The following is a 20727-nucleotide window of genomic DNA, read 5'->3' on the forward strand; positions in this document are numbered from 1 at the left end:
CAGTAAACCTATGACATGGAGGACTTCTCTTGTCACACAGGTGCAGGACTTTAAATTCATAATATAAAAAATGAGCATACAGTGAGTAAAAATGCATCTGGAGCAAAATAAATGACCACAAAGTGCTTGGGGTCCACAGAGATAATATGAGACAATTTAATAAGCAGATGCATGCAAACAGCAATATTCTTTTCACGATTAAAAAAAACGAAAAAAATTCCACATTTCTTCCTACAACGGTGAAGCTATAACTGTCACAGCTGTGACCAACAGTCGCGGAAATAAAATTCAGAGACTGATATTCAAAAGACGTAATGCTAAGCTGACGAATCGTCTGTTGATGGGTGTAAGTTTCAGTAAAGTTCATTTAAAGTTATTTTATTTATTTTATTTATCTATGGAAGTAAGGTAAAGTCAGGAAAACTAGCAGTGTGAATGTCTGTTTACTGGACACTAAATGAAATAAACCACATGTCTGCAGGTGGGAGGTGAGGGAGGTGATGGAGGCTCAGGTGTGGCGGTGGCAGGATACTCACAATAACATGTTCCTCGGAGAGGGTTGCCAAGGTAACGGTTTTCTGAGTCACATCTGCAACAACACAGGAAGGGAGAGAAAGACAGGTGGAGGAACAAGAGAAAGAAAGAACATTAGCATTCGACGCAGGCTGACGTTTTTCCAGAGATAGATTTCAGTGTTCAGGTGTGTGTGGTTGTGATGCAGGTATCGTGTGTGATTTCCCCTGATGGAGCCATCGCTGCTGTGTTTGTCCCACAGGCCAACACACTGACACACACAACTATCAGGCAGAACACCTTGAACTACAGCATTAAAGACAGAACCACAAGGCTCAGGAACATTTGGTAAAATTGTGTGCTGTGCTGTCGTGTTAGATCTCCTGCATCAGTAGGACTCCATTTGAAATTTCTGGAGACTGAAAAATGTTGGTGGACTTGTTTGCAGAAATCTGAAAGGAAAATCTCACAAAAAAAGGAACAACAGAAAAAAAAACACCAAAATTGCATAATTTATAAGCCCCAGAAACCGTCAAAAATGGAAGAAAAATAGATGAAAAGGATCACTGAATATTCAACTTTTTCATCTGTGATTTTCAGTTCTTTTGGGAAAAATGGACAAATCTGAGCTTCCAATTGTGGTATTTTATATAAAAAATAATCATTTTTGCACCGGAAATGTAAAACTCACTAAAAATGAAACATTTACTGTTCTGACTCTGCTGACAATTTTAGTTATGTGCGCTGGCCCTTTAAGAGAAACAGGAAGCGTGTGTTCAGGCCATGCGGTGGAGACAGTGTGTTTACTTTGGACCGCAGAGAGAGACAGCCAAATGTCGTGTTCTGTAGCTGTGTTGAATTCATAAACGGCATTCCCTGTAAGTATTAAAATACCAAAATATGATGTTTAAACTAGAAGTATAACGTTATCATACGTTAGAAACAGCGGTGTACTCGCATTGTTTTCCAGTGCGTTATTGCATTTCATATTGCCCTAGCCAAACGTGCTGTGATTAATTTTGAGGCATGGTTTGAGTATAATGTTTATGTATATGTATTCTGTGTTCCTTACAGTTTCACACCTGCCAGATAAATATGAGTCCAAACCATTCAGGCGTCTGTGACTTATTGTGTGGAGGTGTTTAACGGCTGGATAGTGGAAAAGGTTTCCATGAGGCCAGAACATTTACACTGACCAAATTCTGTAAAAAAAATAGTAAATTTTGCAATTACACATTGCAACTGTAAAGTCATGACTGACTCAGCAACAGATAGTCACATAAATAAAAACTGCAGGCAGTGTTTGCACAAAGCAAATAGGAGACAAGTATGATAAAGACAGAAAGAAAAAAAATAGAAAAATATCTTTAGTGGGCAATTAGGCTTAAAAAACAAATAAATTTAAAGAATCTTTATATATAATAAAAATAGCAATATACATGCATACATAGTACATAAATAAATAGATATTTTTTCTTTTTTTTTTTCAAATCAAATAAATTTTACCCTAACATTTGTATTATTTTGTTATTTTAAATGTGTCACACTGCACAGAAGACAGTCTTACGTTCTGTTTCCATGGAGGTGCAGGACTTTATATTGCAGTGACAAATGAATACACAGTGAGGAAAAATGTGACAGGAGAAAAAAAAAGCTCCCAGAAACTGCTGCGTGGAGTTCAGAGGGTTGAACGGTAAAAAGATTCAGTGTGTCTTTGTCATACAGGAGTGATAGCATGAGCAGCGTGTGGTGTCTGAGGTTAACAGATGTTTTGGATACAAATGTATGAACAGTCAAGTTATCCTGCACTTTGGTCAACGTATTCAGAGAAACGTCTGTCTGACAGGTCACAGAATGAATTTTGTTTGGGTATTTCTTCCAATCCATCCTGGAACATTGACTTTCATGACCATCAAGCGCCTGGTCTCCTCCATTTTCTTGCTGCACAGTGTTGGAAAAACTGACACTGTGACATTTTACTTTTCTGCAGCATATATTGAGATAGAAAAAAACAGAGCATGTTCCACTACATCTGCTTGGAAAGAAAGAATTTAAATTTCTAGAATGATTGAGATTTTTTTAGCCAGTCTGTCTCGACAATTTAAGACATTAAAAGTTAAATAATGATAATTAATTTTACAAAGCTGCTAAAAGTCATTTTTTCATATCATGTAACACTGGAAAGGCATCCAAAAATATATTTCAATTTTTGATGAAATTCAAATGTTGGTTTTCGTTCATCACAAAGAGCCTTATGGTGCTCATTTAAAGGCTATAAATAAATTGCTGCTTTTTGGTCAACTTCCTCCTTTCTGTAGCTTAAATATTTGCATCTTTTTGCTCAATTTAAAGCGTTTCTCTTCTCTTCTTTGCTCATTGTACTGAGTGAGCACATGTGCAACCTGCATGTCCACAAAGTCTGTGTCTTCTAAATAAAGCTGAAAAAAAAGAAAACGCAAGCCTAAAATCTGAATAAATTATGTTTGATCATACTTCTCTTGTGGATTGGTCAAACAAAATCTAAACTGTACAAGTTTTCTTTATGTACAGAGACGCAAAAAAGTTGGAGCATGATGCATTTGAGTTCATTTGCCTAACATCACATCACGTTTCCAATGCTAACGCCATACAGTGCCTTGTGAAAGTATTCGGCCCCCTTGAACTTTTCAACCTTTCGCCACATTTCAGGCTTCAAACATGAAGATATAAAATTTTAATTTTTTGTCAAGAATCAACAACAAGTGGGACACAATCGTGAAGTGGAATGAAATTTATTGGATATTTTATACTTTTTTAACAAATAAAAACCTGAAAAGTGGGGCGTGCAATATTATTCGGCCCCTTTACTTTCAGTGCAGCAAACTCACTCCAGAAGTTCAGTGAGGATCTCTGAATGATCCAATGTTGTCCTGAATGACTGATGATGATAAATAGAATCCACCTGTGTGTAATCAAGTCTCCGTATAAATGCACCTGCTCTGTGATAGTCTCAGGGTTCTGTTTAAAGTGCAGAGAGCATCATGAAGACCAAGGAACACACCAGGCAGGTCCCAGATACTGTTGTGGAGAAGTTTAAAGCCGGATTTGGATACAAAAAGATTTCCCAAGCTTTAAACATCTCAAGGAGCACTGTGCAAGCAATCATATTGAAATGGAAGGAGCATCAGACCACTGCAAATCTACCAAGACCCGGCCGTCCCTCTAAACTTTCACCTGGAACAAGGAGAAGACTGATCAGAGATGCAGCCAAGAGGCCCATGATCACTCTGGATGAACTGCAGAGATCTACAGCTGAGTTGGGAGAGTCTGTCCATAGGACAACAATCAGTCGTACACTGCACAAATCTGGCCTTTATGGAAGAGTGGCAAGAAGAAAGCCATTTCTCAAAGATATCCATAAAAAGTCTGGTTTGAAGTTTGCCACAAGCCACCTGGGAGATACAGCAAACATGTGGAAGAAGGTGCTCTGGTCAGATGAAACCAAAATCCAACTTTTTGGCCACAATGCAAAACGATATGTTTGGCGTAAAAGCAACACAGCTCATCACCCTGAACACACCATCCCCACTGTCAAACATGGTGGTGGCAGCCTCATGGTTTGGGCCTGCTTTTCTTCAGCAGGGACAGGGAAGATGGTTAAAATTGATGGGAAGATGAATGGAGCCAAATACAGGAGCATTCTGGAAGAAAACCTGTTGGAGTCTGCAAAAGACCTGAGACTGGGACGGAGATTTATCTTCCAACAGGACAATGATCCAAAACATAAAGCCAAATCTACAATGGAATGGTTCACAAATAAACGTATCCTGGTGTTAGAATGGCCAAGTCAAAGTCCAGACCTGAATCCAATCGAGAATCTGTGGGCAGAGCTGAAGACTGCTGTTCACAAACGCTCTCCATCCAACCTCACTGAGCTCGAGCTGTTTTGCAAGGAAGAATGGGCAAGAATTTCAGTCTCTCGATGTGCAAAACTGATAGAGACGTACCCCAAGCGACTTGCAGCTGTAATTGCAGCAAAAGGTGGCGCTACAAAGTATTAATGCAAGGGGGCCGAATAATATTGCACACCCCACTTTTCAGGTTTTTATTTGTTAAAAAAGTTTAAAATATCCAATAAATTTCATTCCACTTCACGATTGTGTCCCAATTGTTGTTGATTCTTGACAAAAAATTAAAATTTTATATCTTTATGTTTGAAGCCTGAAATGTGGCGAAAGGTTGAAAAGTTCAAGGGGGCCGAATACTTTCACAAGGCACTGTAGATGGTACAAGCCTTAGTTATGGAACGAGTAACAGTGATGACACCCTTTTCTCCTCCACATGACATTTTCAGCACAAAAAAAGGACAAAACTATCTGGAAAAAAAGAGTTCTGGTCCCTCTTCTCCTTGGAAACAAGTGGAAAAAAAGATGTTAATACTTGTAACCAAGAAAAGTGCTGCAGTACTCCACCAAGGCTGCTCAGTCGTGTCATTTCCGAAGGTTTAAATTTTGAAAAAAAAATTGTTTCAGAAATCACAGCACCATAATAGATGTACCCACAAACAAAATGACCTTGCACTGAGCACAGGCGTGTGCTATGCATGTGTACGTTATGTACGGATACCGAATCATGTGACTTAATTATGTAGCGGGCGGTGGGAATTGATGGGACTCGGAAACACCCCCACAATTTAATCAGTTGTTCCTTGTATAATTTCTGTCGGACAAATCCCGATAAGTTGGTCCATTTGTAAAAGGATCGCAGTCTTGTGCTCATAAGCAGGCATCTGATGTAGTGTCCAGTTGTTGCCATGGTTACAGTGATGCTGTGTCACTATTTGCAATGATACAGAAATCTTTAACAAATCCGTGTATCCAGACTATAAGCCACATCGCTGCCAAAATCTAATCACTTGGTCCTTGTGTCTTTCCTGACCTTCCCTGAAAATTTCATCCAAATTCGTTGGTCTGTTTTCGAATAATGTAGCTAACAGACGGACAAACAGACGGACAAACATACACCGATTGTCACGTAACTCCGCCGCGTTCCTTGGCAGAGTAAAAAGCACTATAGTGGAGGTTATGCACAGAGAGAGGAAGCCCTTATGAGGGGTAAATACTGAAAAAAGACAGACTTTAGAGAGTAGAAGAGAAGAGAATAGAGAAGAACAGCAAAAAAAAGGTCAATCTCAGTCGAGAGCTCCCTGTTTTAATCATTTTACATATTCAGTTACGGTCACCGTTTTAATGAATGACAGGTTTTCTGCAGCCACATGTTGTTGAAACATTAAAATGATTCTAAATCAGTTCCAAATATCAGTTATCGACATCTTCATTACCAATAACTGACATTAGTATTGTTCGGTCCCTGTCCAAGATGCTTGATTTCTGACACCTATCTGTCATTAGCAACATCAAGGTTTGTGCTCTTTTGTGTCTCTTTTTGCTGCTCACTTGCTGCCAGGTTCCATTGAAAGCAGATATTTAGAGTTATCCCATTCAGCTGTCAGTGGTTTTAATGCTGTGGCTGATTTGGTTCAAGTCCAGAACAACACATCATCGCGTTATGTTGTGGAAAATTAGGGGTACAATCAAAACAAAACACCTTGAAATGAGATTTTTGTCTCTGGGGAAAAGGTTCTTACAGCACAGAAGTAGCAGCTCCTGCTAATCACCGCTTTATTTGCGAGGCAGGAACAGCATGAAACAGCTTCATCTGAGAGAATAACTCACTCCTTTTCCCCGTCGACTGAGTGTTTGCTTCATAAGGAATGAGTGAGGAGTTGACACAGCGTCACATCAGGAAATCACAGCGTTAAATCTAAGAGTAAATGCTGCATCAGCCACTGAATTATCTCCAGATATCATTGTTAGTAGCTGAACCTTCACCTGCTCAGAGGGGACGGACTTTTGGACGATATCAGGAAATAGAACCACAGCATAAAGACGGGAAATTAGATTAAATATTTTTGGAAGAAGTTTTTTTTTTTCATCGTATTTGGCTCCAAGGAGCTCGAGGCAATTTATGACATTGCATTCATCACAATAAATCTGTTGGAATAAGCTCAGTGTAGTCGTCAGTTCGTTCCTCCGGCGCTCTGCTGGGAGCCAATCCAAAGCTTTTAAAGTCACAGTTCTCTGAAGATGACAACGCTTTTTCTCAAAATGTTCCCTTTACATGCTGCCTTCATCCTTTTTTTCAGATTCTTTCTTTCACTCATGAAGGATGTTTCACCTTTTATTCTCTGGTTTACAATCCTAAAAAAAAAAAAAGCAGTCAGCTCTTATACTCACATTTGGCTGTTAGGTTTACATGTTTCTCACCATCTCACAGCGTGCTCGTTTTTTAATTCTTTATAGTTTCCAAATCATAAATCTTTAAACCACACTGTAAAAATTAATTAAATAAAAATTCTAACATCTGTTAAAATTGCAATGTCTTAAAAAAACCATGTTTCATAATTAAAATACATTTTTTAGTCTAAATTTTCCCCCAGATTTTTTATGTTCAATGTGCAAAAACAGTTCATTTAACAATATTAAAGCATTTAACCTACTTTTTCTTGTAAAAATGTACGCACTGATGCAAGATATCACTCATTTAACTAACTGATCTATTTAAAATGACAGGATTAGTATTTATTTTCACTAATTTTAGAAATAAATTTACAATATTAGACTTGGATTTAACAGTTTAATATAAAAAATATGATAAATTATCCATGAAATGGACATTGATTTATGAATATATTTTTATGCTAAAAAAATCAGGTCTCAAAAATAAAAATAAAAGCTTACTGATATTCACAGAATTTCACATTATATGGCATTAGACGTGCATTTTGTCCTTTTATTGATAGTTTGGTGAATTTCAAAACTAGGCAAAAAATAATCTGTTCAATCAAAAGTAATAAATCCATAAAATTGATTATTTTTTAAATGCTGTTTCCAAATGCATTGCCTCATTAAAAAAAATTTAAAAAAATAAAAATAAAGGCTCAATTTCCTGCTCACCAATGTGACTTTTGCACAAATAAATAAAATCGGATGAATTTCTGTAATGATAAAATATTTCATCCTTTTATTATTATATATAACCCGGCAGAAAGAAAAACGCTGCAGTTTCTTTTCCTTTTGATGTGAATCTGCACTTTTTTTCCCCCATATAGAAATCATTTTGTCTGTTAATCTAATGCCATTAGTGGTTTATTTTATCGAGCAAACTGTGGATTTTTATGAACATCAATCATACAGATGACGTAAATATGAAGTAAAAGCTGCTGATCTCAGTTTTCATGTCCAGTAAGTGTTTCTGAATCAAAGCCAACACACCTCCTGCTGCCAGACTGAGGTCAAACATTTTCACATCCAGCTTTTTAAAAGGACCAAACTGTTGTTTTCACCTTCTCAGATCTCAGTTTATGGCCTCACATTCGTCTACAGTTCAGGAGGTTTTCAGGGGATTCTGTTATTCTGCTTTTATTGTAGCTCTAAACTCCTGGTTGAGGACAGAAGCTGCTGAGCTTGAAGGCCTCGTCCTTGGCCGGAGTTTATAGGAGAATGAAATATTCAGCTTCAGAGCAGCTCCGTGACCTACAAGAGAATTCACAACCAGCAGCCGTAAACTCCTCCTGGCCTCTTCACTTGTCCCTCTTTTGTTCCTCAGACATTATTTCCCTCTGTGCTGTTTTATTCTCTCTGTTCTCTCCTCAGAATACCTCCCTGTGAATTTGTGAATCCACATCTTATTCCACAAAAATACTGCAAAAAAATGTGAGAAAAAGTTTTTAAAATGAAGTAAAGAAGGTGAAAATAATGGCAAACGTGTGAAATAGTAGTTTGTTTTAGGGCATATAAATGCAGGAAAACAGTGTCTTTTTTTGCTTAGATATTATAAATGAACAAATTACCATTTAAATAAATCCAGATTTTTGATGTTGACATTAAATGAAGTTTAGCTGCTTATTTATTTATTATTTTTTCAATTTTTTTAAAGCCAGCATATATAGATTTTTTTCTTTTGTTTGCTAAATATTATCTCAAACTTGAATAGAAAAAAATCTGTGAAAATTAGATTTTTAGTGGAAATAACTAGCGCTAAAAAAGTGTAATTTGAAGGCTTCATCCTGTAAAAGACTAGATTAGAATCTTTATATTTTTTTCTGTTATTTTTTTTTCTTTTAGTGAAAATTATTTTTTTCTGTAACTTTAGTAGATATCCGTAAATTAAAAAATAAAAACATAACTAAAGGATTTACCATTTTCCAGTTTATACACCCCTTAGTTTAAAAAAAAAAAAAGAGCAAATGTCCATAAATAATGTTATTTTTGGTGATGGTAATACATGAAAACTTTTTTATGGTCACATATTGTAAAAGAATGAATTACTATTATTTATAGTTTGGCCTGGGATTTTTTTATTTGTTTTGCTTTTTCATTTTCTACAATCAATCTATAAATTAATGCACTTTTGTGTGACTCTACTAGATTTTATCTTTAATTTAACAAAACAGAAAAAAATCTGTAAAATAACAGTTAATTTCAAAATAAATAAATAAACGTTTCAGTTCTTGAAATATGAAATTTTTCTTTCAAATAACAGTAAATATCTTCACAATAACAGCAAATTGCTCTGAATAATCTGCAGGTAGCTGTAAAAACTAAAAATCACTGTCTACACTCAGTAAAACTTACTTCCAAAGTGGTCCACAGACACACAGACACACAAAAAAATATATTTCACTTCCTCTCGTTGATGCAAACCTTCTTTTGAGTCACACTGAAAGCTTTGACGTCATGTTAATATTTATATTTTGTCATCTTATTATGTTTTTCTACCATTTGCAGTGAAAGTTTAATCACTGTTGCTTGTGTTCTCTGCTGCCAGACTTTTTTTCTTTACTCTTTATGCGCTGAAACACTTCACATCGTCCTGACTGTCCTGACCACACTCTAACGGCCTCGGAAATGTGAACATCATTTCTGCTCACTGTTACATTTTACATTACCCTAAGGGACCCTGAAGCTCCTGGACTATTTAACCATGTCTAAAACCTATTATATTTTTTAAAATCATTACAGGAAAACTCTATTGTTATTACTGTTTTCCAGCTAATTGAGTTGCAGCAGAGCTTGCCGGCCATTAGAGACTCTCCCTGAACATAAAGGTCACAACTTTCAGCCGTAACCAATTACTGTCCATCAACAAATATGTGTCTTAAAGAAAGATAACGAAAAGAGAATGAATGAGAAATGGCAGACAAATGAATGGCAGGACTTTTTATCACAATGCTGAAGGTTTTTCTATGAAAATATGACCGTAATGGAAGCGACAGTTGCATTTAAACAGAAATGTCGTCGTGTTTGTGTCTCGTCATCGTCAAAAGTATGTGAAGTATTTAGTTTTCTGGCTCTGATTAACGTTGGTTCAGAGAGTTTGTGATGGTCTGAATGACATAATAGCGAACAGTATTCATTCATGGCAGCTTAACATATTTTAACATGAAAAGCACTCAGAGAGCTCAGCACTCTGCCAAAGTTGCTCAGTCGTCGTATGATTTCAAACAGATGAGATCTTTAAATAGTACGTGTAATGTTCACTTGTCGCCATGGTTACAGTGAAGCCATTCCGCTATCTCACAATGATACCGAAATATATAACAAATTCGTGGATCTGGACTAAAAGCTGCATCACTGCCAAAATCTAATCACTTGGTCCTTGTAACATTTCTGACCTTCCCTGAAAGTTTTATGTAAATCCGTTAGTCCATTTTTGAGTAATGTTGCTAACAAAGAGACAGACAGACAGACAGACAGACAGACAGACAGACAGACAGACAGACAGACAGACGTCCCCGATTGTCACAACTTCGTCGCATTCCTTGGCGAAGTAAGAAAATTATGAAAAACAGACCTGAAAAACCTGAAACTTTGAACAAGACGACTGTAATTTCACTAATATTGCTATTTTACTTACTAGATAAAACAGATGAATTCATGTTTCAAAACACAGTATTTCTGTAATTTTGCATAGATGCATTTGTTAAAAAAGCATTTTATCTTTTGTAAAATTAGTAGTAAAATTAAAGTGTTGTGTTGAAATTCAGACTTGTAAACGTCTTTTTTTTAGCTTTCACTTGCGTGGACTTTAAAGCTTGCACTCCCAGCTGAAAAGATAAAATCATATCAAACCGTTAATTAGCTTGTCGGGATCTGATGGTAAGAAAAAATGTATGTCACAATATACAGTGCACTTGTTTGACATTTAATAATTAGAAAAGGCTGCTCTTAGCAAAACACTGCGTTTATTTTGAGTAATGTTGCTAACAGACAAACCAAGAGGCAAAGCCATGTAAAAAATGTAAATTTGTACCGAGATTCACCAAAGATTTCTATATAACCTGAAGTCCTTTGATATCTGACATTAAGCTCGTGCAAGTGAAAAATGAGCCTACAGAGACACGAAACAAGCTAGCTACCTCCAAGCTAGCAAAGGAGTTCCTAAACCACTTATCAAACAAAACCCAGCCTCCAAATGATACCAAACCAGGCAAATATTCTTTTTTTTCGACTGTCAGGTGTAACTGTGTCCAATAGTGGTCATGAATACAGTGTTTTCCCTCATGTGTGGATGAGTTAAATCCAATGTAAAGGACAAACAGAGCTGCTGGAGGCTGAGTAAAGGACGACTTCCCGTCTCTCTTGGGGGAAGCTAAAGTCGTGGACTCGGAGCTCCAACATAAAGGGACTGAAACTTAAGCTGCTTATTAAAGCCCTAATGGGGTCCAGATAAGAGTCACATGAGAACAAACCGTCTCATCACCTAAAACACAACAACAACATGGGAAAAGACACACAAACATACTGTTCAAGTGTCTCAAGCTTCTGCAAACACAAAAAACTGAGATTAAAGCTCAAAACGATCCTGCTTCAGTGCGTTTTTCTGTATCTGTCGTGTATTTTAACCATGTAAAGGTGTGTTCAGTGCTACGGGTTTTATCGGCGCACACATGCAACAACAGCAATCGTTTTTCCGACTCACTCTCCACAGTGGAGTACAGTGAAAAATGCAAATTGACAGTCAATTAGTGGAGCTGTGTGTGTTTGGAGAGGAGGTCAATTAAGGCCGCACAAACAATCAGTCCAACAACACGAGAGAGAAAGTAAAGAGAAACACAGTGGACACGTCTGTGGAGTGGATGTGGATGTGATGATAGAAAAAACTAAACACACGCATGCAACTTTTAACAGAGTGTTCATGAAAGCAAATTAAAGGTGTGATATAACTGCCTGTAAATAAGAGCAGAACGTCTGATTTCACCTGCAGCTCAGGTACAGGAAATATTCCAACAGTGTTGACGTGTCGCTAACACACTCTTAGATACTTCAGGTTTCACTGTAAATACTTAGAAACCGACTTTAATGATCAGATTATTTTCCATAGGGGTCGTTTTCACTTTTCTGGTGGCGCCTCTGCAAATGCTGATACTATACTCACACGCAAAAGAAAGGCAAGTTTCTTTTACCCAATGAAAAATTTAATTTGGTTTCCCAAAACAAAAATGCATTTGGTACTTTGTGGTGCATGGTGTGTTCTTAACATTTTTTGTTGCGTTTTGTAAGGTTGGTGTGAAAACCGAAAACGAATCGTTGCAATACACCAATGCATTGATGATGTGGACATGATTCACACTTTGCACGTGCAATTGAATATGCACGATTTATCGACGCCTTCAGTGGGTATAAATTTCATTCAAGATCATAGGCATTTCACTTGCTGTTTAACTATGCCACGCTTAAACCAAATTGAGAGGAACCAAGCCATCGGATGTCTGCAAGCTGGAGAGTCTGTCCGAGACATTGCCCGTCACTTTAATGACAACATAACCACCATTTACTGTCTCCAGCGTCGATACAACACCACACAGAGCACCGATGACCTTCCCCAAAGCACACCATGCACCACAAAGTACCAAATGCATTTTTGTTTTGGGAAACCAAATTTAGTTCTTCATCGGGTAAAAGAAACTTGCATTTCTTTTGCGTGTGAGTATATTAATGAGAATATTAGAGGAAAAGTTGAATGTCTCCAGAGGTTCATTATGAAAGATATCCTGGCAAAATGTACATAATAGATATTGAAATCGATTATTCGGACCACAAGTATAACTCTGCTTATTTCTTAATAATATGGCCTCCAAAATATAACAACAAATTGACATATTTATATGAAAGGCATGTTTGTTTAAAAAACATAAATTTAAAAAATTACATAATTAATGAAAGTGATAAATGATGAAAACAGAAAGAAACTATCGATTCTCAACTTTCTGAGGGTCCCTGAACTGATCATGTGTATGCTTTGTTTTATTGTCATATTTCATGGCTTTAAAAATGTTTCATCAGTTCAAAAAAATGTTCAACAAATATACCAGATTCTGAAAAATAAATAAGACAAAATATTTTTAGAACAATAATAATGATGCTAATAAGAAGAACTCCATGCATCTTGCACAAACTAAAATTCATCTTGCAAATTCATTGCAAAGAAAGCAAATATATTGTGTCTGCACCAGATTCGGAAAAATAAAAAAACAAGAAAATATATTTTAAAAATAACAACAACAATAATAACAACAATAACAAAAATAATAATTCTTGCACAATTTCAATTCATCTTGAAAATGAAGGGAGCTTTTCAGCTAAACTGGATTGAATTGCAGACAACACAGATCAGACAGGAGACACATACATATATCGTTTATTGTGATTTAAATTAAATAATTTGAAGAATGTGGAGTCACATTTCCTCCTCAGTATTGTTAACACCTGTTGGCATGTTGATATATGTTGCACATATTAATTTTTATTTGCAATTGCAAATTAAATAATCATGAAATTCAACCTATATCATCGTGTAACTGTGCCATATTGCATAAAGAGAAAGGATCGAGTTCTCTGTACTTCTAGTCATGGTTGTTCTGTTTCCATAGAGGTGCAGGGCTTTATACTGCAATGAAAAATGAGCCCACAGTGAGTAAAAATGTGGCAGGAGATCAGAGTTCAGAGGGTTAACATGAATGACACAGAAGATAAAAGACACACGAATCCTGCCAGACAGAAACTGACTAAATATTCATGAGCACAGACACACATAAAAAAAGAAGCTGTACCTAATGGCCCCATTATCTCTGATTCTTAGCAGTTGTGACTCTGCACAGAAAACACACAAATATGCATCCGCACACCTGAGGGCAGCATCCAGCCCTCGGGGGGAAATTGCTGGTTTGCAATCAAACCGACAAACAAACGTCTCTCCGCTCGGCTCAGCGTTTCACAGAGACACAAAGACGAAAAGGTGTCGGAGCAAATCAAAGGTGAAAGCGACGGCGAGCTCAGAGACGCACAAATGGAGCTTTCAGAATAATGAATTACTGGTGAAAAAGAAAAAAGACATGACACCGATGCCAAAGAGAGCAGGTGTACTGAGGATTCCAAATTCAGCATTTACTCGTATTCTGGTCTGAAAATGTGTTAGCAGCGTGATAACCACCCTGAGCTGCCTTTACACCACATTTCTTTACTCACTGACATGCTGTGTTCTTGTCTTAGCTTTTTCTTTTTTTGCCTTAAGTAAAAAAATTATTTTTCTGACATATTTGAATTTGATTTGGGATATACTCTTAAATTTTTACATACCGTAGTCCAATTTTTTGGAGTATATTTATTTGCTTTACATCAATACAGCGCCTATATCTCAAGTTTTAATAATAGATATTGACTTACATCTTAACTACTACAATGAATTGCTTAAAAGTGCAAAAATCTAAAAAAAAGACAATAGTTTTTTCACATACATCTCAAAATAGAGAAAAACCATAGCTGTATCCCTCGAAATTGTAAAAAAAAAAAAAAAAAATTACGATATCCTGTGATCTCGTTTAAAAAGATTTTTCTTATGTGCGCTTTATTTTGTTTTTTTCACAAACCCATCACTGCAACAAACAATAAACATTAGTCCAGCTCTCCAGATTTTTTATGCATGAAGAATGATTGATCTGTGTATCTGGTTTCAAATCTACCTCTAATAAAAAATGAATATGCAATCGTAGCTACGCTGGGCTCCACAGGGTCAATTAAAGTTGAGCTACAGTTCAATATCAGCTGTGCACCACATTTGTGATGGAGCTTCACCAAGAGATACCATCAAAATGAGGAGTTTATAAAAACCACCGGCACTGATTCTCTCTACTTTTACTCATGGTCGTTGTGTTTCCATTGGGGCGCAGGATTTTATGAGGCAGTGAAAAATGAACAGTGAGGGAAAATGTGCCAGGAGTAATAAACAACAAGAAACTGCCTGGAGTTGAGTGTTAATATCATTTTAGACAGAATACATGAGCGTTTGTGACTGTGGGTTGGACAAAACAAGACGCTACTTTACATTAAATTACTCTCAGAAACTAGCATTTTGAACATTTTCACCATTTTCTGCCATTTTATGGAAGATCTAATTAGGTAATTTATCAAAAAATACCTAAAGCTGACTTAGTAAAGAAACTAATTATATTCTAAATAAATAAATATAACCTTCATTTTATTGTATTATTATTATTATTATTATTATTATTATTATTATTATGAATGGCATTGTAACTCAAAAATTAACCCCCAGTGAGTAAAAATGTGACAGGAGCAGAAAAATTCCAGAAACTGCTTTTTTTGGTCAGATGATTTATCATTTCTTTTAAAATAAATTTGCTCATCTTATGTACAAAGGACTGTAATTGGTTAGCATGTTTGCATTTAACTAATAAATAGCAACAAGCTAGCTAACTTTAACCTGTCTATAGACCCATTTACTGTAGGTAAATAAAGAGGGCTGTGCGCACTCTGGCAACGGAAGTATGGCGGCTGGCAGTGGCTTGTCAAGCCATGCGGGTGCATTATCAGTAAAAGATCGCGAAAAATACTTTAAAAAGATCACTTTAACAAATGGCAAGAGGCTCCCAGATCCATGTACACTTACCAAACGGGACTATGACGTTAGTAAGTGGCCCAATATTCAGTGGCCTGATATTTATTTGTATTTAGTTGAAAAACCTAGAGTGTACACTAGAGAGAAGCTGCGAGCATACAAATCTATGGAGGCCTATGATTATGCAATTTGTGGACAGGTACAGGTGAGATACAAGGACACTGGCAAAGAGTTTTGTGTTTTGATGTCTGAAATCCTACCCAGCCAAAGGCAAGGGCAGAAGACTACGATGTATGAGGCATGGGTGATCATCAACAAAGTGGAGAACTACATACACACAGCAAACTGCACCTTTATGGCGGCGACTCCAGCCACATTATTGTTTATGTCCCCATCACAACAGTCAACAGGGCTTTTATTAGTGGCTCTAATCGTGTGGGAACCGACAGCTCGTCAGTATATTTTGCACTGATTTCCCTTTATTTGCCACAACAGAGCACACGCGTGCATTGTTGATGGTATCCTCCGTCCAATCCGCTGGCTTGATAGCCTGGAGCCACAGCCACCTTCGGTTGCTCTGAAACGGCTGAGAGCCCATTGGCATGCGGTAGAACTTATGTCCCTCTTGAGTATTTCGGTTCGTACAACCAAAAACACAACACCCTGACATTATGATGCCGACAATTCAGCGTTAGCTTTTAGTTTTGCTCCTCCGTGTGGTGCGAACAATGCCAGGTAAATGATATGAAGCGGTACTTCCGTTGCCTTGATGCGCACGCAGCTTGTTGATGACGTAGGCTCTGATGGGGTCTATAAACTAGTAGTGTAGCTCCTTTATTAACATGATGTAGTATTACCATGTTAAACCACCAAAATCATGACTCACGGAATGTGTAAAATCACTGTCATGACAGTCTAAACCCCAAAACTAAGGCTTTCATGCTGTATTATTGAATAATTGACCAAATTACACCACTGATCATAACCTGGAACTATAAAGACATCTCAAATTCTTCATTTTTAATGCTCCAATCGCCAAATCTAAGCTTATCCCATCAATATCACTTTTTTCTACACCATTTATTAGAACATTCACTAAAAAATAACCGCTCACACTATACAGTTTAAATTTTTTTTTTTAAATTCTGTCATTTTACGCAGAACCAGGAAGCTCAAAGTGACTTAGCTACAACCAAGAGCCACATGACAAAAATTCATAGATTTTTCTGAACCAGCTAGCTTACACTGATCAACACGCAGCATAAACAACCCGTAAAATAATAAAATACAACATACACATTAATGCATCTGCAATATTCATCTAAAACTTCCTAAATAACAGCAAAACACTGACAGAGATCATTTCATTGCACTTCTTCTAATACATATTCGATATTTACGTTACATATTTTTACTTTAAGTTGTCCCGAACACATATACAGTTTTATTGCTTCCATTACAATGACTTGTTTCTGCACATAACGCTGCTTTTTTTGGTTTGTTTTTGACTTTTCCTGTCTCTGGTTGTTTCCTGAGTGCAAATTTATGGGATGTATTTATGATTCTCAAGTCCCTGTTTTTATTGAGTCCTTCGCTTATAATGTTATCATTTATGGGGCATTTGGAGGGATGGAGGAGAAGTGTTTTTATTCTCTATTTTTTCCTTTTTTCCAGTAAAGCGCCGTATAAATAAGAAACGTTCTGATACTACAGTGTGCGGATAAGTGACACTCAAAGATTTTTAGTGAAGTTTTTCATCTACAGCTGCATATGAATAAAATATGGCATAAAATTAACACAGTTTTAATTGGAATTGGGAAATATCTGTTCAAATGGGAATCGAAGAATCTGACCGAGGATTCTGAGCCATCTGAGGTTTGGTAATTCTCATGAACTTGATTCAACTGGTCCTTAAAAAAATAAAGAACCTTCTGCTCAACTGAAAAACAGCACTGCTCTGAAGACAAGTTGTTATTTAATGCGGATATCCGACTATTTCTAAGTACTGTGCAATGGAAACACTGGATGAAACAAGAATCCGGGGTCACGTGTAGCCTCGTATGGATGTGCACAATATGCTGTATTACTGTGAGAGCAGGAATCCAGTGATTAAAGCTGACAGTAAACATGTGGAGGGAAGGTTTCAGTGTGAGGAGCAGGTCGCCTCGCCCTCCATCTGAGTCACGTTCATGTCAGGAGCAGCACTGAGGTTTAGGATCACCGAAAGGTTAGGCTGAGGTGGATGAATAGCGACAGTGATGAGGGGCAGAGTTTAAGTTGAGGGTTAAAATGTTTACATAATCGGTAGCAGGTTGGATTCAAGATGTTTGTGTGCGTAAAGCATCACCAGCCTGTTTTAAAGGTAGAAGCTACTCGTAGTAACCACTGTTTCAGTCTGTCTCAGCTCCAGTATGTCTAACAGTAAAGTGAGATATTGTAGATCAAGTGTGCCAAACATGAGGCCCGCGGGCGAAAACTGACACACCAGAAGGTCCAATCCGGTCCACGGGATGACTTTGGAAAGTATGAAAATAACTGCCAATTTGTGAAACTATAAATTTTAAAAAATTTCTCGACCATGACAAGCTGTTTTGATGATAAAATAAAATACTAAATTGATCATTAATCTTTTGTCATTTTGTGAATCACTTTTGGAATATTTTGTCTTGTTTTATTGTCTGACTTTTGTCATTGGTCTTATTTTTGTCATTTTGTGTTCTGCTTTTTTGTTGTTTTGTATATGGTTTGTGTCATTTTGTGTCTTTTTTGTCTCGCTTGTATTGTCTATTTTTTGTGATTTTGTTTCTCGCTTTTGCCATTTTTTGTCTCATTTCATCGTGTCAGTTTTTGTCGCTTTGTAACTTTTTGTCATGTTTTTTTGTTCTTTTTTGTTCATCTTTTGTGTTGTTTTTTTTTTTCATTTTGTCTCTCATTTCTGTCGTTTGTGCCTCATTTTTGCAGTATTTCTTTGCAGTTTTTGAATTTTTGTCTTTTTTATGTATCTTTTATGATTTTGTTAATAAAGTAAAATGCTATATCACTGACCTAAAATGAGTTTGACACCCCTGTTGTAAGTAGATGAACTACGTGATGTAACTTTAAAATAACTGAGTATTTTGTCAATAGTTTCCACCACAGGTTTTTTTTTAATTTATCATAATTGGCAAGCTGTTGATTTAAAGCTCCGCCTGTGTTGTGAAATTTTGTGAACAGCTGGAAGTGCATTAGGTAGAAATAATACAAAAAGATACGGAAAATACCATCTAGTGCCACCACCTTTACCTACCACCAGCACTAAAAGCACAATTATTTCTCCACATGTGTTTGGTAAAAACTATGAGGAAAAACCTTTTGTCAGTATTGGTGAAATACTTCTGTCACTAGGAAATGCTCTTACAATGGATTTTTTACACAAAGTTGCTTTCTGAATGTTGAATACCATCTTTTATTTTGCCTGTGGTTGTTGAAATTAATCATAAACAGCAACTAGTTCTAATAAAATGAACTCCAACACTTATTTCTCACAAGAGCAAGCAGAGAAACTGTATTAGAGTCTAAATTTGAACGTCGACAAATCTACTATCATGTAGTCGGGGCCAATGCAAACAAAGATTTATTTTTAAAACAAATCTACTCACATACAAAGGCATTTAAGTACTAGTGCAAATGGAGCAAATGTGTCTCCATTATTCGGTTCATCTTTCTGAAGAGCCCGCATTATGCTTTTCTCCCATTCCTTTAACGTGTTTAAGCTTTTTGTGAGTGTAAAAGTTCTGCAGACTTACTAAACCCACATTCACTCCTGCAGAAACACAGTTTTTACGTGCCCGAAATGCCTCATTTGAAGTCCAGACTTTACTTCCGTTACTCATCTACAGCATCATGTGACATATTTGCATACTGCCTAGCTAGCTAAAAATACCTCACAGTCCACCATTATTTTGTAACAAGTGCAGTTCTGCTACATTTGCATCTCCCTGCTTGTACTTAAAGATATTATTTATCGTACATAACTGACTTTGGTCGTGCCAGCTGACCCATCAGAGCATCAAGGGCTTTTCAGGAGGCAGGTCTTAAAGAGACAAGAGCTAAAATGGAGCGTTTCAAACAGAGGCTGAGAAGAGAAATGCACAGTGTAAGAAATGTGTTTTTTGAACATTAAGGCATGTAAACATATTTGATTAGATGTCAAAAAGTTAAGTTCTAAAGCTGCAAATGATTTAAAAATAAACTGACCATCATACAGACTCCACAATCAGTTAATTATATTTTAACAGCCGATATGAATGTGTGTCTATTTTAACCATGTACAGCAAAAAGAACAAACTGTATTCTATATCGGGTGAGTGCTGCTTGAACTACAGAAACAATATAAAAGTATTCTGTACTCTATTAAAAAACTCTGTGCATTACCACTGATATGTGCGAAAACGTTACTTATAGAAGTAGTACTCAAGTATGTTTTGGTTTACTTTATACAACACTGTAAATTTTGCCACTGTGGGACTAATAACCCATCTTCTCTTGTCTGTTATTTTATGATTACTTTACTATTTTCAGCAACCAACAAATACAAAACAGGTTTTAATAAAAGATAGCAGTTAGCTAAGAGGTTTGCATAACTGCTACGCACTTAGCTAAGTGCGATCATTAACTAAAAATAGAACACTGTAAAGACAGGCTAGTGTATGTTAAACCACCTGCTGACCATAAAGTTAAATTTTCTAAAATCAGGACAGTGCTGTTGCTGAAATGCCAAACTGAATTAATTAGTTTGCCAGCAGGCTAAGCTAACATTAGCTCACTGATTAGATGGGATTCGATGCTATTAACAACATTGCTAGCTCTCATTCATTGACCATGAGACTTGTGTATTTTTTTTTTAAATGTCTCGCTCCTGTTATAGTGAAAAACCAATCATTAATAGATAATATTGCATGAAAAGATGACCAGCGAGTTATCAAGACCAATTGGGGAGAAGCAAGAAATAGCCAAAAATCTATTATTTGGTAATTTATTTCATGCTTGCTGCTGACAGCAATCTCACTGTTTTGTTTTTTTTCCATTATATATCAGTGCAAGTAGCTGTTTCGTGACTAAATTTGCAGGTTAAAGTGGTTTTAAATTACATTTTTCTATTTTTTTTTCATATATCTTCCTAATAAAGCTAAACAACCAGCTGCCCTGCCCACATAGATCCACACCCACATGCTCTGTGGTGCTCAGTATCAATACAGATATATGAAACATCACTAT

The 20727-nt window shown here is 36.5% G+C and overlaps 1 protein-coding gene across 3 annotated transcripts in view; it reads right to left on the minus strand.

Annotated features, from left to right (window-relative positions):
• The window catches only part of atrnl1a (attractin-like 1a), a 473108-nt gene that overhangs the window by 248326 nt on the left and 204055 nt on the right, over positions 1-20727 (minus strand). For all 3 annotated transcript variants that reach the window (XM_051959750.1, XM_051959749.1, XM_051959751.1), the window contains one exon: positions 537-589. In XM_051959750.1, the coding sequence (XP_051815710.1) occupies positions 537-589 (53 nt within the window). The remainder of the gene's footprint in view (positions 1-536; positions 590-20727) is intronic.

Source organism: Acanthochromis polyacanthus, chromosome 15 (genome assembly GCF_021347895.1).
Source record: "Acanthochromis polyacanthus isolate Apoly-LR-REF ecotype Palm Island chromosome 15, KAUST_Apoly_ChrSc, whole genome shotgun sequence".
In the NCBI taxonomy this organism is placed as follows: Eukaryota; Metazoa; Chordata; class Actinopteri; family Pomacentridae; genus Acanthochromis; species Acanthochromis polyacanthus.